General features: G+C 36.5%; 1 protein-coding gene across 1 annotated transcript in view; it reads left to right on the plus strand.

The window, feature by feature from the left end:
- pkd1a (polycystic kidney disease 1a) overlaps window positions 1-16780 on the plus strand; it is a 182441-nt gene that overhangs the window by 27102 nt on the left and 138559 nt on the right. The window contains 3 exon segments of the mRNA XM_036557614.1: window positions 7942-8013; window positions 8648-8716; window positions 11669-11740. Of these exon segments, the coding sequence (XP_036413507.1) occupies window positions 7942-8013; window positions 8648-8716; window positions 11669-11740 (213 nt within the window).

Genomic DNA, 16780 nt, shown 5'->3' on the forward strand with positions numbered 1-16780 from the left:
CGCAGCTCTGCTGTGGGGCCTAGGCTCTGAGGCAGAGCTGCGCACAGGAGGCTAATTCCTGTTAAAGAGGTCATGATCAGGGTGCAGACTTGGACCTGCGGTTAGTGAGGCTCCTGTGTGCACTGAAGTATGCATGTCTAAATGGGTGGTGTATTAAGGGTGGGAGGAAAAATCAATACAACATAGTATTGCAGTATTTTTGCAGTGAAAAAATAATAACAGTAAATGAAGGTACACATATATGCCATATATATATATATATATATATATATATTATATGCTGTTAGTTATAAATGCTTTTTTGATTATAATTATTGTAGACTAATTGGAGGATCAGAGGTGATGTTTTCTGAAGCTGGTTTATAAAATGTGAGATATTTGCAGCCAAAAGGAATAGATTACAGTCTTATTTAGACATTTTTACATGTTTTATTGTTTTTTTAAGTGCAAATAAGTTAATGCAGTGTCTACAGGGAACAAACAAACTACAATGTTTTAGTGCACAATTTCTGTTTATATTTGCTGAGTTTAACATACTGGAGTAAAAAGCATTTGAAAAATGCTCAAAAATGGGAGGGGCACACTAGGAAGGGCACTGCAGTGATGTTCGGGTTTGGAGGTGGGGCTGCAAGGGAAACCAGGTGGGCTGGGCTCCTGTGTTTTTATAGCTAACATACGTTAGCTACCAGAAATTATGGAGAGAGACAGAATCAAACGGCAGAATATGTTCCTCCACTACCATCCCCATCTTCACCGAGGGAAGGTGTTTCTGATCAGGCAGTGCGTCTTCAGCCGTAACAGTATGAGCCACTGACTCAAACCGCCGAAGAGTAGTGCCAGAAATTGATCGGGAGAGATGATCTGATTATCTGACCAGCAGGTCCATAATCGATATAACCCGAGTCCTGATTTCTTAGATGCACTGAATTCTGAATGAATAAAGTGGATTTCTTTGAACACTGTCTAAGTTTCATTCAGGGTATGAAAACACAGCCTGATGTCTGAAGATTTTATCCTGAAATGTATTGTTTTTAAACACATTCATGTCATTGTGAGGCAAAATAGTCCCCAAACAAAACTTATTTTTTTAGATTTCTCACTATTTTACCACCATCAACATTACATATAAACACTCAGAAGACTCGTGTGGGTTCACTGGTGGGGGACAGTAAATAAAATGGCTGTATTTGTGTTGTAGACACTGTGACCCCTGGTTCCCATCACCACCACTGTAAAGAAATTCTCTCTACAGTGAATCATTTCACATCAAAACCACTCTGAATGACTTTGTTTACGTCTCAGTGATCGAATTAGGCAGAAATCTAGAACATTTGAGTCCCCCTTCAAAGGAAACTAATGTAGCTATGAATTCATCTGGCCTGTGACTGATGTGTACTTTCCTGGACGGGACTAATTGCCTGTGTCGGAGAGGTTTGGTGGGCTTTAAGCCGCTGTGCAGTGGATCAGGTTTGAGATCGTAGCGGATGACCTCATGTCTGTTCTGCTGTAGAAGCGATGCTGCCATGTTCTGCTGCAGGAGCATGATGTCATAGTTTTGCTTTCCAGTGACTCATGGGAGTTCAGCCAGGCTGGGACTCCGAAACATGGGACTCTCTCGCTCTCCATTTTACCAAAAGAGGTTTTAAAGGTTGTTGAACCTTTAGCAGTCTAGAGTTATTACTGTCAATTTTCTATGCCGTTCAAAAGGCAACTTTCTGTTCTTCTTTATCTTCTTGTTATTTTCATTCCACGCTTTTCGAGCTAGAACCATGAGACTTTGCAGGATCGTGGAGCATACACAAGAATAGTGCACGCTTTTGGGACTGAACACACACACGGTTATCATACAGCATTCGCCAAAAAACGTTATTCCATAGGAAATGAATGTCGGAACGTTCAGAAATTTAAGCGTATCTGCTGTCAATGATGGCACAATGGACAGCTCCTTATTAGCGCCCTGCGAACATAGCAATGACCAAGCAATATCTTAGCAACCACCTGGGACAATGTAGCGACAGCTTAGCAACACATTAGCAACCACCCAGGATAACAAAGCACTGGCCTAGCAGCACCTTATTAACGTCCTGAGATTACGTAGTAATGGCCAAGCATTATCTTAGCAATCACCTGGCATAATATAGCAACTGCTCAGCAACACCTTAGCAACCACCTGGGATAACATAGCACTGGCCTAGGAGCACCTTTGTTAACGTCCTGCGATAATATAGCAGTGGCCAAGCAATACCTTAGCAACCATCTAGGATAATATAGCAACAGCTCAGCAACACCTAAGCAAGCACCTGGGATAGCATAGTGACATCCTAGCAACACCTTAGGAACCACCTGGGATAGCATAGTAACATCCTAGCAACACCTTAGGAACCACCTGGGATAGCAGAGCAAACTCGTAGCTGGAATTACTGTATAAACCCAGTTAAGTTACCAAAAACAGTCAGCAGTGTTCTAGTTGTTCTAGTTGTTCTAGTGTTCTAGTGTTCCTTTTCTAGTTGATTATTTTTGAATTACATTTACATTCGATTTACATTCTGCATTGACATATTTGAGTCTGCATTTCTGACTTTGAAATAATAAACATCTTATAAATTATGTATCTGTCCAAAATCAAGCACATAAACACATTTCGGGTCAGAGGCTTAAACTGAGGTTGTGAAAAATAATATGCACCTGTATTTCAAAGTTAAAACAATGATAAAACAGCAAAAATATACAGGATATTTTTCTTTTCACAACACAACAATAATTTCATCAGATATAAATAAAAATAAAATCCCTCCTCCTACTTACAGACACATATTTGTTCTACACACACTATTTTGTCAGGGGGTCTGATTGTGTGATGTTGTCTGGATAAATAGTGTTCAGTTTCAGATTGATCAGTAAACCGATTTGAAGATGATAGTAATCAACAGGTGCCCAAAAACTCATACAGCTAACTCCTGTTACCTCAAAACAGCTTTACATAAATGCAAAACTTCAGTTAATACAAAATGTACATTTATTGATACATAATAAACCATATTAATACATAATAAATATACCATTTAATAATGGTTCTGTGTGTTGTCAGTTTTTATTCACAAAACATTGTGCTGTAATACTAATTATTATACTGATTATTGTAACTGTAGCAGCAGTAGTGGTGCTGTATTTGCAAGTAATTAAAAGTATTACCCATTTATTAATTAGTGTTATTAGCTACTTACACAGATACATTAGTTAATTATTTTAAATAATATAGTGTATTTTATATTTAGACATTAGTTATTCATATTATATTATGATTGTAACTGTATCAGTAGCAGTTTATTTGCTACTATTATAATTATTTTGATATTTTATGAAATCATCGTTATTACATTAGTTGTGCATTAGTTATTACTATCACTTAAGTTGGATCGAGTTAATTCAGTTACATTACTCCCATTCATTCCTTAGTTCTGTTACCACAGTTACTAACAATATGCAAGAGAATTCAAAGAGAGTTCAAAGATACACATTTGTAAGATTCACAACAAAGTAAAAAAGTACATGCAGTCATCTTCAATAAATGATGTCAGAAGGGTGATTTTATGAACAGATCAGTGTGGAGGTTAGCTAATGGAAAACTCACAAACATGGCCTTAAGCATGGTCTGTTTTTCCTGTAATCCACTATGTGGACAGTCATAACCACAGAGTCCAACTAACCACACTCTCTCCCCTTGTGTTGGCCAGTATCTCAGAAACAGGCCTTGTAGTATACAGAGCCTTCAGTCCTTAAAACCAATAACTTGACAGCTAACTTCACTCCTTAAAACCAATAACTTGACAGCTAACTTCACTCCTGTAAACCAATAACTTGACAGCTAAGTTCACTCCTTAAAACCAATAACTTGACAGCTAATTTCAGCCCTTAAAACCAATAACTTGACAGCTAAGTTCAGTCCTTAAAACCAATAACTTGACAGCTAAGTTCAGTCCTTAAAACCAATAACTTGACAGTTAACTTCACTCCTTAAAACCAATAACTTGACAGCTAAGTTCAGTCCTTAAAACCAATAACTTGACAGTTAACTTCACTCCTTAAAACCAATAACTTGACAGCTAATTTCAGCCCTTAAAACCAATAACTTGACAGTTAACTTCACTCCTTAAAACCAATAACTTGACAGCTAATTTCAGCCCTTAAAACCAATAACTTGACAGCTAACTTCAGTCCTTAAAACCAATAACTTGACAGCTAAGTTCAGTCCTTAAAACCAATAAGTTGAAAGTTAACTTCACTCCTTAAAACCAATAACTTGACAGCTAAGTTCAGTCCTTAAAACCAATAAGTTGAAAGTTAACTTCAGTCCTTAAAACCAATAACTTGACAGTTAACTTCACTCCTTAAAACCAATAACTTGACAGCTAACTTCACTCCTTAAAACCAATAACTTGACAGTTAACTTCAGTCCTTAAAACCAATAACTTGACAGTTAACTTCACTCCTTAAAACCAATAACTTGACAGCTAATTTCAGTCCTTAAAACCAATAACTTGACAGTTAACTTCACTCCTTAAAACCAATAACTTGACAGCTAATTTCAACCCTTAAAACCAATAACTTGACAGCTAACTTCACTGCTTAAAACCAATAACTTGACAGCTAAGTTCAGTCCTTAAACCAATAAGTTGAAAGTTAACTTCACTCCTTAAAACCAATAACTTGACAGCTAACTTCACTGCTTAAAACCAATAACTTGACAGCTAACTTCACTCCTTAAAACCAATAACTTGACAGCTAACTTCACTGCTTAAAACCAATAACTTGACAGCTAAGTTCAGTCCTTAAAACCAATAAGTTGAAAGTTAACTTCACTCCTTAAAACCAATAACTTGACAGCTAACTTCACTCCTTTAAAAGCAGTAACTCCTTAAGCCAAACTGATAATAGTGGTAAGATGTATCTTGCTGACCTACTGTTATCTATAAAAATGGACAAAAGCATTATTATAGCTAAAAACTGTATCCTGAGTAAAAACTGAGTTTTACTCACACTTTTGTCTGTTTTTACACATAACAGTATTTCTACACTGTCAGAAACCACGTCAGTTTAGGCAGTTTGTATGATGCTATTTGGTAGCTTTCTTTACTGTTCGCTGAATTAGCCTCGTAGCTTCAGTGCAAAACTACAGAAACACACCTCGGACCCCGACCGTGTCTTGGCTGATCAGCTACATTTGCAGTAAATTTGTTTTTTTTCACTGAACTATCGCTGTGAGGCTGATGAGAGGAGCGCTTTCACTGGCGGTTTGGCTGACCGCAGCGGATCTGATGTTCAAATGGTGTAATGTTCCTTTAGAATTGTTTATAGAGCACAGCTGCAGAACCGTATACGCACCGTCTGGACACACACACACGCACACACACACACACACACACACACACACACACGCACACACACACACACACACACACACACACACACGATCACAATAATAAAAGTGGTGCGCTGAATTAAACTTTTTCACCGCCTTTAAACAAATGGTTTCTATGGCGATATAACTCCACGCCGTCCGTTATGTAAGCAGCTGATGTGTGAGAGACGGCTGTTAGACAGCGCTGAGAAGGAGCCGGGACAGTAATGACTGTACCAGGAGTTTTACACATACGGACCCTCCCCTCCCTCTTACTCAGTCTGTCTGGAATGGACAGATGTTTTCTTTTGGGAATGCTGTTCTTACACACACACACACACACACACACGCACACACACGCACACACACACACACACACACGCTCTCGCTGCACTGCACATCTGCTGCTGCTGTTGTCCTCTGCAGCCTGCATTTACTGCAGCAAGATGTGAATGAACTGATTAGGAATGAACTGAGAGTGAAATTGATGAAGTTGATTGAGACCAGCCCTGCGATGGACTGGCGACCTGTCCAGGGTGTACCCTGCCTTCCGCCCAATGACAGCTGGGATAGGCTCCAACACCCCACCGTGACCCAGAAGGATAAGCGGTTTAGATGATGTGTGTGTGTGTGTGTGTGTGTGTGATTGAGTCCAGGTTTCAGAATTTCACACTTACTGCTACTCACTGAATGGACTTTAGTACCACAGAGTATTGGTTGTTCAAACTTCAGTACTGATAGATAGATAGATACATACATACATACATACATACATAGCTTTACTCTTTATAACCAATAGCTTGAAAGCTAACTTCATTCTTCAGTACATCTACAAGGCAACGAAATGCAGGTAACATCTACCAGAAGTGCAGATAGTACCAATAGTGCAAAACAGACAGTACAAATGTGCAATAACAGACATAAATATGACGTATCTATGAAATATATAACTATATAAACAATATATACACAATTATAAACGTATCTATGAATGATATGTACATGTGTATGTGCACATAATACTATAAATACAATATATACGGTATGTTACGTACTGTTAGAGTAAGTAGTTATGTGTTGTGTTCTATATACAGTGAACAGTCTGTTGTATGGAAATGCAAGGGATCATAAATAATAATAAATATTGTGTGGGCGGAGCAGCTCGTTGGCTGTTCGCACTCACAGACATCATTAACGTACATGAGGTGCCGTTTTAAACTCCCATAACTCAAGCTTAAAAGCTCTTATAGATACAACAGCAATGTTAAAATGTTTTGCGCTGTTAATATAAAGTGAATGTATTCCTTTATATTAAAAATGTTTAAGCATTTATAAACTATGATATAACTTAAATGCTCCATATCAACCCATTCATTTTGGACTCGCTCGGGAGCGCCCTCTAGCTTTTGAGAAACCCGGATGACAGTGCAGAGCGGTAATTCTCTCTACACGTTCTCTGGCTGCGCTGGATCTGCCTTTTTAATTACATAATGATGTATATAAACTTACAGATATGATCAGAACAGTTCTATTTTACCATTTCAGTGTATTTTTTGTCTTTTTGTGTTGAAGAATCAAGATTTCGGTATTCAAATACTGGCGTCTCCATTGGTTAACCAAGTACTCGAGTACTCAGGCACAGCCTTACCTATAGATCTGGCTTTGCTCGCAGTCAGGATTGGTTGACACCACAGGGATTCTCAATGCTTGTATGCTGTATTTGTGTAATGCATGCTGGGTATTGTAGTGAGAGAACTTGAAGATATGAAAATGATAAAAAAATCATGAATTCGTTCAGAGTGATGATGCTGAGGGAAATAATGCTGCTCTACAGAAGCATATTAAATTTTTAAACAACATATTACATTTTTTTAGGCCAAAATGCCCCATTAACGTGTCATTTTGAGTTTGCCTCCATTTGCATGTAAAATGCCCCTTAATTTTTAGCCAGCGAGAGCAGAAATTGCCCCTTAAAAACTTCATTATAGCTTTCCCTGCTTTGCCATCTCATTCTCAGCACACACACTCGCGCTCTTTCCTGTCTGCGTCTCCTTCATTCTGTCTCCTTTTTTTAATTTATTTGTCTTTCTCCATTTCCAGTGCTCCACTTTTTCTCTTTCTTCTTCCATTCTCCTCCTCTCTTCATCCCTCCTCCATCTGGTTCCCTTCTCTTTCATTTCCTGTCTTCTTCCACATTCAGCATGCTTTCTCATCCATCACACTTCCCCTCCACTTTCTTCTCTATCCGTCCAGATTTCCTCCTCCCGACCACTCGCAAACCTCCGCATGACCTTTTATTCTCTCTCTTCACTGGAATTTCGCTTCTTCTCGGACAAACTCAAGTCACTTCACTCCGGCTTCAGTCAGCTCGGACAAATTTCTGCCTCTTGAATATTTTTATTACTGTTATGCTCAATAAAATGTGTGTGAGGTGTGGAAGTGATGTGCTGTTATCTTTGTTCAGTGTGTGTGTGTGTGTGTGTGTGTGTGTGTGTGTGTGTGTTAAACACACTCTGACTGTGCCTCTTATCTCTGTCCTGTAGAGATCTGTCCAGAAACCGCCTCTCGTCTGTGGACTCCAGTCTGTTTGATCACCTGATGACCGTCAGAGAGCTGTAAGTGTGTGATGTGTTCAGAGATGGAGAGCAGCAGCATCAGCATCACCATCCTACACTGAGTGACAGAGTAAAACAGCTTCGTTCTCTTTTCTCTTTATCCATTCCCTTCCTGTGACTCTCTCTGTCTTTCTCTCTCTCTGCTCTCTCTCTCTTTCTCTCTCTCTCTCTCTCTCTCTGTTCTCTCTGTCTCTCTCTCATTTTCTCACTTTCTCTCTCTTTCTCTCTCTCTCTCTCTCTCTCCGTTCTCTCTGTCTCTCTCTCATTTTCTCACTTTCTCTCTCTTTCTCTCTCTCTCTCTCTCTCTCTGTTCTCTCTCTCTCTCATTTTCTCACTTTCTCTCTCTCTCTGTGTTCTCTCTCTCTATTCTCTCTCTCTCGCTCTCATTCTCTCACTATCTCTGTTCTCTCTCTCTCTCTCTCCGTTCTCTATTTCTCTCTCACTCTGTTCTCCCTCTCTCTCTCCTTCTTGCGCCATCTCTGTTCTCTCTCTCTCTCTCTGTTCTCCCTCTCTCTCTGTTTTCTCTATCTCTGTTCTCTTTGTTCTCTCCCTCTATCTCTGTTCTCTTTGTTCTCTCTCTATATCTGTTCTCTCTCTCTCTCTCTCTCTCTCTCTCTCTCTCTCTCTCTCTCAGGTATCTCCAGAATAATCGTCTCACAGCTCTTCCTCACACGGTGTTTGGCTGTGGCTCGTTAGCTGTGCTGTGAGTATTGTTCTTGTGTCTGTGTGAGAGAGAGAGAGAGAGAGAGAGAGAGAGAGAGATGTATGTGTGTGTATGTAAGAGAGAGAGGTTTTGTGTGTGTGTATTTGTGTGTGTGAAAGAGAGAGGGTGTGTGTGTGAATGAGAGAGAGAGAGAGAGGATGTGGGTGTGGGTGTGTGTGTGTATGTGGGTGTGTGTGTGTGTGTGTGTGAGACAGAGAAAGTGTGTGTGTGTGTGTGCGCGTGTGTGTGTGTGTGCGTGTGTGTGTGTGTGTGTGTGTGTGTGTGTGACAGAGAGTGTGTGTGTGTGTGTGTGTGGGCGGTGGAGCTGTGTTCTAGTTCTCAGGCATTTTTGTGTGCTCATCTAGTGTTTTGGGTTAGTCTTCCCAAACAGAGTCAAACCCAAATGAACTGAATCATGAACTGATTCACTCCAGTGATTCATATCAAACCCAAAAGCCCATATCTACACTGAATCATTTGAGTTGTATGTCTGTTCTTACTTTACGCTCTGGTGCCGTAATAAACATTTAAATTTAAGGTAGAAGTATTTACACATAGACAGACATATTAAACAGACATGTACAATTATAAATAGTATAAATTTAAAAAAGATTAAAAAAAAATTCTGCATCATTAAATGGTTACATCATTCAGACTGGTTTGGTGTGAAACGCTCTGTTCTAGAGAAGTTTACAGAGTCAGAATTGTTCACAGTGGTGTTGATAGGAACCAGACGTCTTCAGAGTTTAATGCCTCTAAAAGTTCCATCACAGAAAAATATTACATTAAAAGGTTATGAATACACTGCCATTTTACGACTTATTTTCAAGTCAGAGGTTCATGCAAGGCAAATTAAGACTGAGTTGAACTGATTCTTAAATTTTCTACCTAGAATTAAACAGGCAGTTTCAGATGAACTGAACTGCAAACAGAAACTGAGTCAGTGTGGTGATTTATATAAAACCCAAAGGCCCAGATCAACACTGAATCATTTATATGAATCAAATAGATGCAGAATGATCCAGAATAGAAAATGAATCAAATCAAGAACTGCAGTTAATGGACAAATGAAGCAGAAAATGTACACTGTAACTGAATCAACTAAGGCCAAACTGATTCTGATGAATTAATCAAGACTTTTAAATCACTGGAGAGTGTCAAACACAGTCAAACCCAAATCAACTGAATCAGAGACACACAGACTGATTTGCTCTGGCGAAGAACTTTAAGGTTAAAATTGACATTGAATCATTTAATTAGTCCAAGTAGAGTTAAACAGATCTGAAAGCTGAAAGTAGTGTAAAAAAATCAGCTAATGAATAAATGAAGAATCAAATCTACATTGTGACTCAATCAACTGGAGTCAGAATGATTCTCAAAAGAATCGAAACTTATTTTTCTGCCAAGAGATAAACAAGCAGGAATTCTCTGTAGAGAAATGGTCACCAACCCTCCTCCTGAAGATTGGCCCTGATGTAGGTTTCACCTCCAGCACAGATCTCACACGCTTCATTTAGCTAATCAAGGACTTCTGATGGCAGTGATTAGGTGAATCAGGTGGGTTTGATTAGGGTTCTAGATAAAGTCTGCAGGAAGTTAGATCTCCAGAAGTAGCATTGATGACCACTGCTGTATTGTGTCAAACAACCAGACTCAAATGAAGTGAAACAGAAATCATAAAACGTGAATCAAACGTGAGCCCAAGCTGAATCATTTAACTGAATCAAATAGAGCCACGGCTCAAAATGAAGCAGTAAATGTACACTGAAACTGAATCAACTAAGGCCAGACCGATTCTGCTGAATGAATCAAGCCTTTTAAATCTCAGGTGAGTGTCAAACACATTCACACCCAAATGAACTGAGTCAGAGACAAACTTTCACTCTAGCGAAGTGTGTAAAATGGCTTAAACTAACACCAAATCATTTAGTTGGACCAATTATTGCATAAAATAGAATAATATAAGTTAATAAGTTAAATAGATCTTGTCTTGAAGTTGTCACCAACCCTCCTCCTGAAGATCTGCCCTGATGTAGGTTTCATGAATAAAGTATCAGTTAATTGATAAATGAAGCAGTACATCTACACAGTGAGCTGATTCAAATATTTAACCCTGACAACAGTTGAACAGGTGGGTAGAACTGAATCAAAACATAAACTGTCAGCACTGAATCATTGCAAATCAATCAAGTCAGATATATCCAGGACTGAAAATGCATCAAATAAAGATGAATCAGTTAAAGGATACATGAAGCACTGACCGTACAATCCGTGGCTGAATCAACTGGATTTGAACTGATTCTTAAATGAATCGAATCATTTTCGGAATTAAACAGAACGTCTCTGGAGAGCGTCAAACACACACACAGTCACTTCAGTCACAAGGCCATTAAGACCAATTACATATCATCGCTTCAGGCCTCGACTGCCTCACACACACACACACACACACACACACACGCACACACACACACACCCACACACCTCCATCCCTGTCTGGTACACCAAAATCACTCCAGAGCTTTTCCATATGCTGCTCCAGCAGCCAAACAAGAGAACCATTATTCACAGAGAAAACAGAGAGAGAGAGAGAGAGAGAGAGAGAGAGACAGAGAGAAAACATCAGAGAAAACGAGAGGGAGAGAAAAGCAAGGAGTGCGAGAAAAACAAAAGATAGAGAGAAAAATAAAATGGGGAAAGAGAAGAGAAAAGGAGAGACGAGAATAGCAGAACGAGAAGGAGAGAAGAGAAAACGAGTGAGAACTGAGAGAGAGAGAAGAGAGAAATAGAAAACAGAAATAGAGTGGAGGAGAAGACAGAAAAAAACATGCACATATTTAAAGAAAGAGAGAGAGAGAGAGAAAAGCAGTAGAAGAAATGTAACACAGTGAAATATAGTCGTTCGCTAACCACTTTCTCTCTCTGTTTTTCTCTCTCTCTTCCTCTTCGCAGAGATTTGAGCAACAACCAGGTCACCACCATTGAGGGGAGAATATGTGATAATTTATTTAATTTAACTACAATGTGAGTACACACACAGAGAGACACACACTCTCACACAGTGGAGAGAGAGACAGACAGAGAGAGAGAGAGACAGAGAATGGAAAATGATACATGACGGTGACTGAAGGCGCTCTACAGGAAACTAGTGGTCCATTAAGCCAATTCCTATTAAGCCGGGGTTACGCTACATGACCTTTACCCTGATTTTGGCCCTGATTCTCAGTCTGGCCGAGTCTGTGCTGGTCGGCTCTACTCTGGAGATTTTTGGGCAGTCGGAGTCGACAGTTGGATAGAGAGTCGAGTCGTGTGTGAGGGGCGCAGACTCAGAGTTTTGCCCTTGCGATCGCATTTCAAGTGCATGTAAGTGCATGTAAACGTGTTGATCGGATTTCTGACAAAATCTGATTTTCTGCAGTTATCAGATTATTAAGTACATATAAACGCATTCACTGACTACAGAATGACGACACAACCTGGTCTATACAGCGTCGGAAACCACACGATCAGCTCTATTAGGAGTTACTTAAAGACTGAACACATTTTGAAGCAGCTGCTTTATGATTTTAAGCATGCAGTTTACAGTAAGTGGCTTGTTAGCTATGTTAGCTTTGTAGCTTCAGTGAAAAACTAAGGAAGCAAACTCCAGACACCGAACATGTCTTGGCTGATCGACCATATTTGGCTTAACAAGAGTGAAATGTGCAGTCAAAAGTGATTAAAAAATGCACCGTGAACCCCCCAAGAAAAAAAAACCTTTATAAAAAACACAGGATGAACCTCCACGATCAAACTACAGGCCTGTTGGATAAAAGCTCAAAATAGTGAATATCCTGACTGTGCAACTTATGATGTCTTAGCTGCATATTTTTAAGCCTAGCTTATGTTACAGTTGTTTGGACAGTATTGGACAGCAGGTGGAAGAGTTGTTTGCATTGTTTGTGTAGTGCTATTGTGATAGGAGGGTGGCACTGTGTCGCCTCCCAGCAAGAAGGGCCTGGGTTCGATTCCCCGGCCGGGCAACCAGGGTCCTCTCTGTGTGGAGTTTACATATTCTCCTCGTGTCTGTGTGGGTTTCCTCCGGGTGTTTCCTCACACAGACCAAAGACATTCCAATTTAGGGGCCCCTAGGTGACTGGCGACCTGTCCAGGGTGTTTCCTGCCTTTCAATCAATGACCGCTGGGGTGTGTGTGTGTATGTGTAGTGTGATAGGCTAGTTCTCTTAGACTGTCCCTCTGGAGGCTTTGCACTACAGTGTTGGTCAAAGCACTCACTAGACGTCCATGGTCGCTTCAAGGCCTTAGCTGTAGGACGGTTTATGATACTGTTTGTAAAAACAGCAGTTTATCGCTGTGTTTTCTGCTGGCTTTCAGCTCTTCACTGTCGTTTTCCACCTCTGTGCGTTTCAGTGATGATGTCTTTTTATTGCCTTGTTATGCAAGTCATAATTGGAGCGCTGGCTGCAGTGATTGTGGGTGTCAAATAAAGAGTAAGTGATGGCTGCACCACGGTTCGAATGTCAGGAGGAAGAGATTACATTTTTTCTGTGAAATCCTGTGATATTCCCACCCAGTGGAGCCGTTCCAGTCCCCTCTCTAAAGCCCTCTCACCAGAATGTACACCATATGTCTCTCTCTCCCCATAGTTTTATGAATGAGGCGGTCCCCATTGGTTGTGATGTCATCATATTTACAGAAAGTGAACAGTTCATGTATCGCACACACCAAAGCACGGACACTCACACACACACGCTTTTGAAGAGGTCTGTTTTTTAAATGTTTATTACGGCACCAGAGCGTAAAGTAAGAACAGACATACAACTCAAATGATTCAGTGTAGATATGGGCTTTTGGGTTTGATATGAATCACTGGAGTGAATCAGTTCATGATTCAGTTCATTTGGGTTTGACTCTGTTTGGGAAGACTAACCCAAAACACTAGATGAGCACACAAAAATACCTGAGAACTGTTTTTTGCCATATGACATTATTCTGTTTGCTACATTAAACGGCAGCCTTATAATTCCAATATTTTTAATGGAATAAATAATCATTTTTAATAATTCAGTAACTACTATGAATTATTTGGTCACTCATAAATTATTCAGTATTATACATTATTCAGTAACTACTACGAATTGTTAATAAGTACTATGAATGATTCAGTATTATAAATTATTCAGTAACTTATAAATTGTTAGTATCTGCTATAAATAATTAATGACTCATGAATTATTAATTTTATTACTGCAAAATATTCAGTAAGTATTATAAATGATTCAGTATCTACTATAAATTATTCAGTAACTGCTGTAAATGATTCAGTTACTACTATAAATTGTCCAGTATCTACTATAACTTTTTCAGTAACTGCTATAAATTATTCAGTAAATACTATAAATGATTCAGTAACTACTATAAATTATTCAGTAACTACTATAAATTATTCAGTATCTACAATATATTATTCAGTAACTGCTATAAATTATTCAGTATCTACTATAAATTATTCAGTAACTGCTATAAATTATTCAGTATCTACTATAAATTATTCAGTATCTACTATAAATTATTCAGTAACTTCTATAAATTCATTTTCTACTATAAATTATTCAGTAACTTCTATAAATTATTCATTTTCTACTATACATTATTCAGTAACTGCTATATATTATTCAGTAACTGCTATAAATTATTCAATAACTACTATAAATTATTCAGTATCTACTATAATTTATTCAGTAACTACTATAAATTATTAAGTATCTACTATAAATTATTCAGTATCTACTATAAATTATTCAGTAACTTCTATAAATTCATTTTCTACTATAAATTATTCAGTAACTTCTATAAATTATTCATTTTCTACTATACATTATTCAGTAACTGCTATATATTATTCAGTAACTGCTATATATTATTCAGTAACTGCTATAAATTATTCAGTAACTGCTATAAATTATTCTGTAACTGCTATAAATTATTCAGTAACTGCTATAAATGATTCAGTATCTACTATAAGTTATTCAGTAACTGCTATAAATTATTCAGTATCTACTATAAATTATTCAGTAACTGCTATAAATTATTCAGTAACTACAATAAATTATTCAGTAACTACTATAAATTATTCAGTATCTACTATAAATTATTCAGTAACTTCTATAAATTATTCAGTAACTTCTATAAATTATTCAGTAACTGCTATAAATTATTCAGTATCTACTATAAATTATTCAGTAACTTCTATAAATGATTCAGTATCTACTATAAATTATTCAGTAACCTCTATAAATTATTCAGTAACCTCTATAAATTATTCTGTAACTGCTATAAATTATTCAGTAACTGCTATAAATTATTCAGTATCTACTATAAATTATTCAGTAACTGCTATAAATTATTCAATAACTACTATAAATTAAGTATCTACTATAAATTATTCAGTATTTACTATAAATTATTCAGTAACTGCTGTAAATTATTCAGTATCTACTATAAATTATTCAGTAACTGCTATAAATTATTCAGTAACTTCTATAAATTATTCAGTATGTACTATAAATTATTCAGTAACTGCTATAAATTATTCTGTAACTGCTATAAATTATTCAGTATCTACTATAAATTATTCAGTAACTGCTATAAATTATTCAGTAACTGCTATAAATTATTCAGTAACTTCTATAAATTATTCAGTATGTACTATAAATTATTCAGTAACTGCTATAAATTATTCAGTAACTGCTATAAATTATTCAGTAACTACTATAAATTATTAAGTATCTACTATAAATTGTTCAGTAACTTCTATAAATTATTCAGTAACTGCTATAAATTATTCAGTAACTGCTATAAATTATTAAGTATCTACTATAAATTATTCAGTATCTACTATAAATTGTTCAGTAACCTCTATAAATTATTTAGTAACTGCTATAAATTATTCAGTAACTGCTGTAAATTATTCAGTATCTACTATAAATTATTCAGTAACTTCTATAAATGATTCAGTATCTACTATAAATTATTCTGTAACTGCTATAAATTATTCTGTAACTTCTATAAATTATTCAGTAACTGCTATAAATTATTCAGTATCTACTATAAATTATTCAGTAACTGCTATAAATTATTCAATAACTACTATAAATTAAGTATCTACTATAAATTATTCAGTATTTACTATAAATTATTCAGTAACTGCTGTAAATTATTCAGTATCTACTATAAATTATTCAGTAACTTCTTTAAATTATTCAGTAACTGCTATAAATTATTCAGTAACTGCTATAAATTATTCAGTAACTTCTATAAATTATTCAGTATCTACTATAAATTATTCAGTAACTGCTATAAATTATTCTGTAACTGCTATAAATTATTCAGTATCTACTATAAATTATTCAGTAACTTCTATAAATGATTCAGTATCTACTATAAATTATTCTGTAACTTCTTTAAATTATTCAGTAACTGCTATAAATTATTCAGTAACTGCTATAAATTATTCAGTAACTACTATAAATTATTAAGTATCTACTATAAATTGTTCAGTAACTGCTATAAATTATTCAGTAACTGCTATAAATTATTCAGTAACTGCTATAAATTATTAAGTATCTACTATAAATTATTCAGTATCTACTATAAATTGTTCAGTAACCTCTATAAATTATTTAGTAACTGCTATAAATTATTCAGTAACTGCTGTAAATTATTCAGTATCTACTATAAATTATTCAGTAACTTCTATAAATGATTCAGTATCTACTATAAATTATTCTGTAACTGCTATAAATTATTCTGTAACTGCTATAAATTATTCAGTAACTGCTATAAATTATTCAGTATCTACTATAAATTATTCAGTAACTGCTATAAATTATTCAATAACTACTATAAATTAAGTATCTACTATAAATTATTCAGTATTTACTATAAATTATTCAGTAACTGCTGTAAATTATTCAGTATCTACTATAAATTATTCAGTAACTTCTTTAAATTATTCAGTAACTGCTATAAATTATTCAGTAACTGCTATAAATTATTCAGTAA

The sequence above is a fragment of the Colossoma macropomum genome, unplaced genomic scaffold (assembly GCF_904425465.1).
Source record: "Colossoma macropomum unplaced genomic scaffold, Colossoma_macropomum, whole genome shotgun sequence".
NCBI classification, from domain to species: domain Eukaryota; kingdom Metazoa; phylum Chordata; class Actinopteri; order Characiformes; family Serrasalmidae; genus Colossoma; species Colossoma macropomum.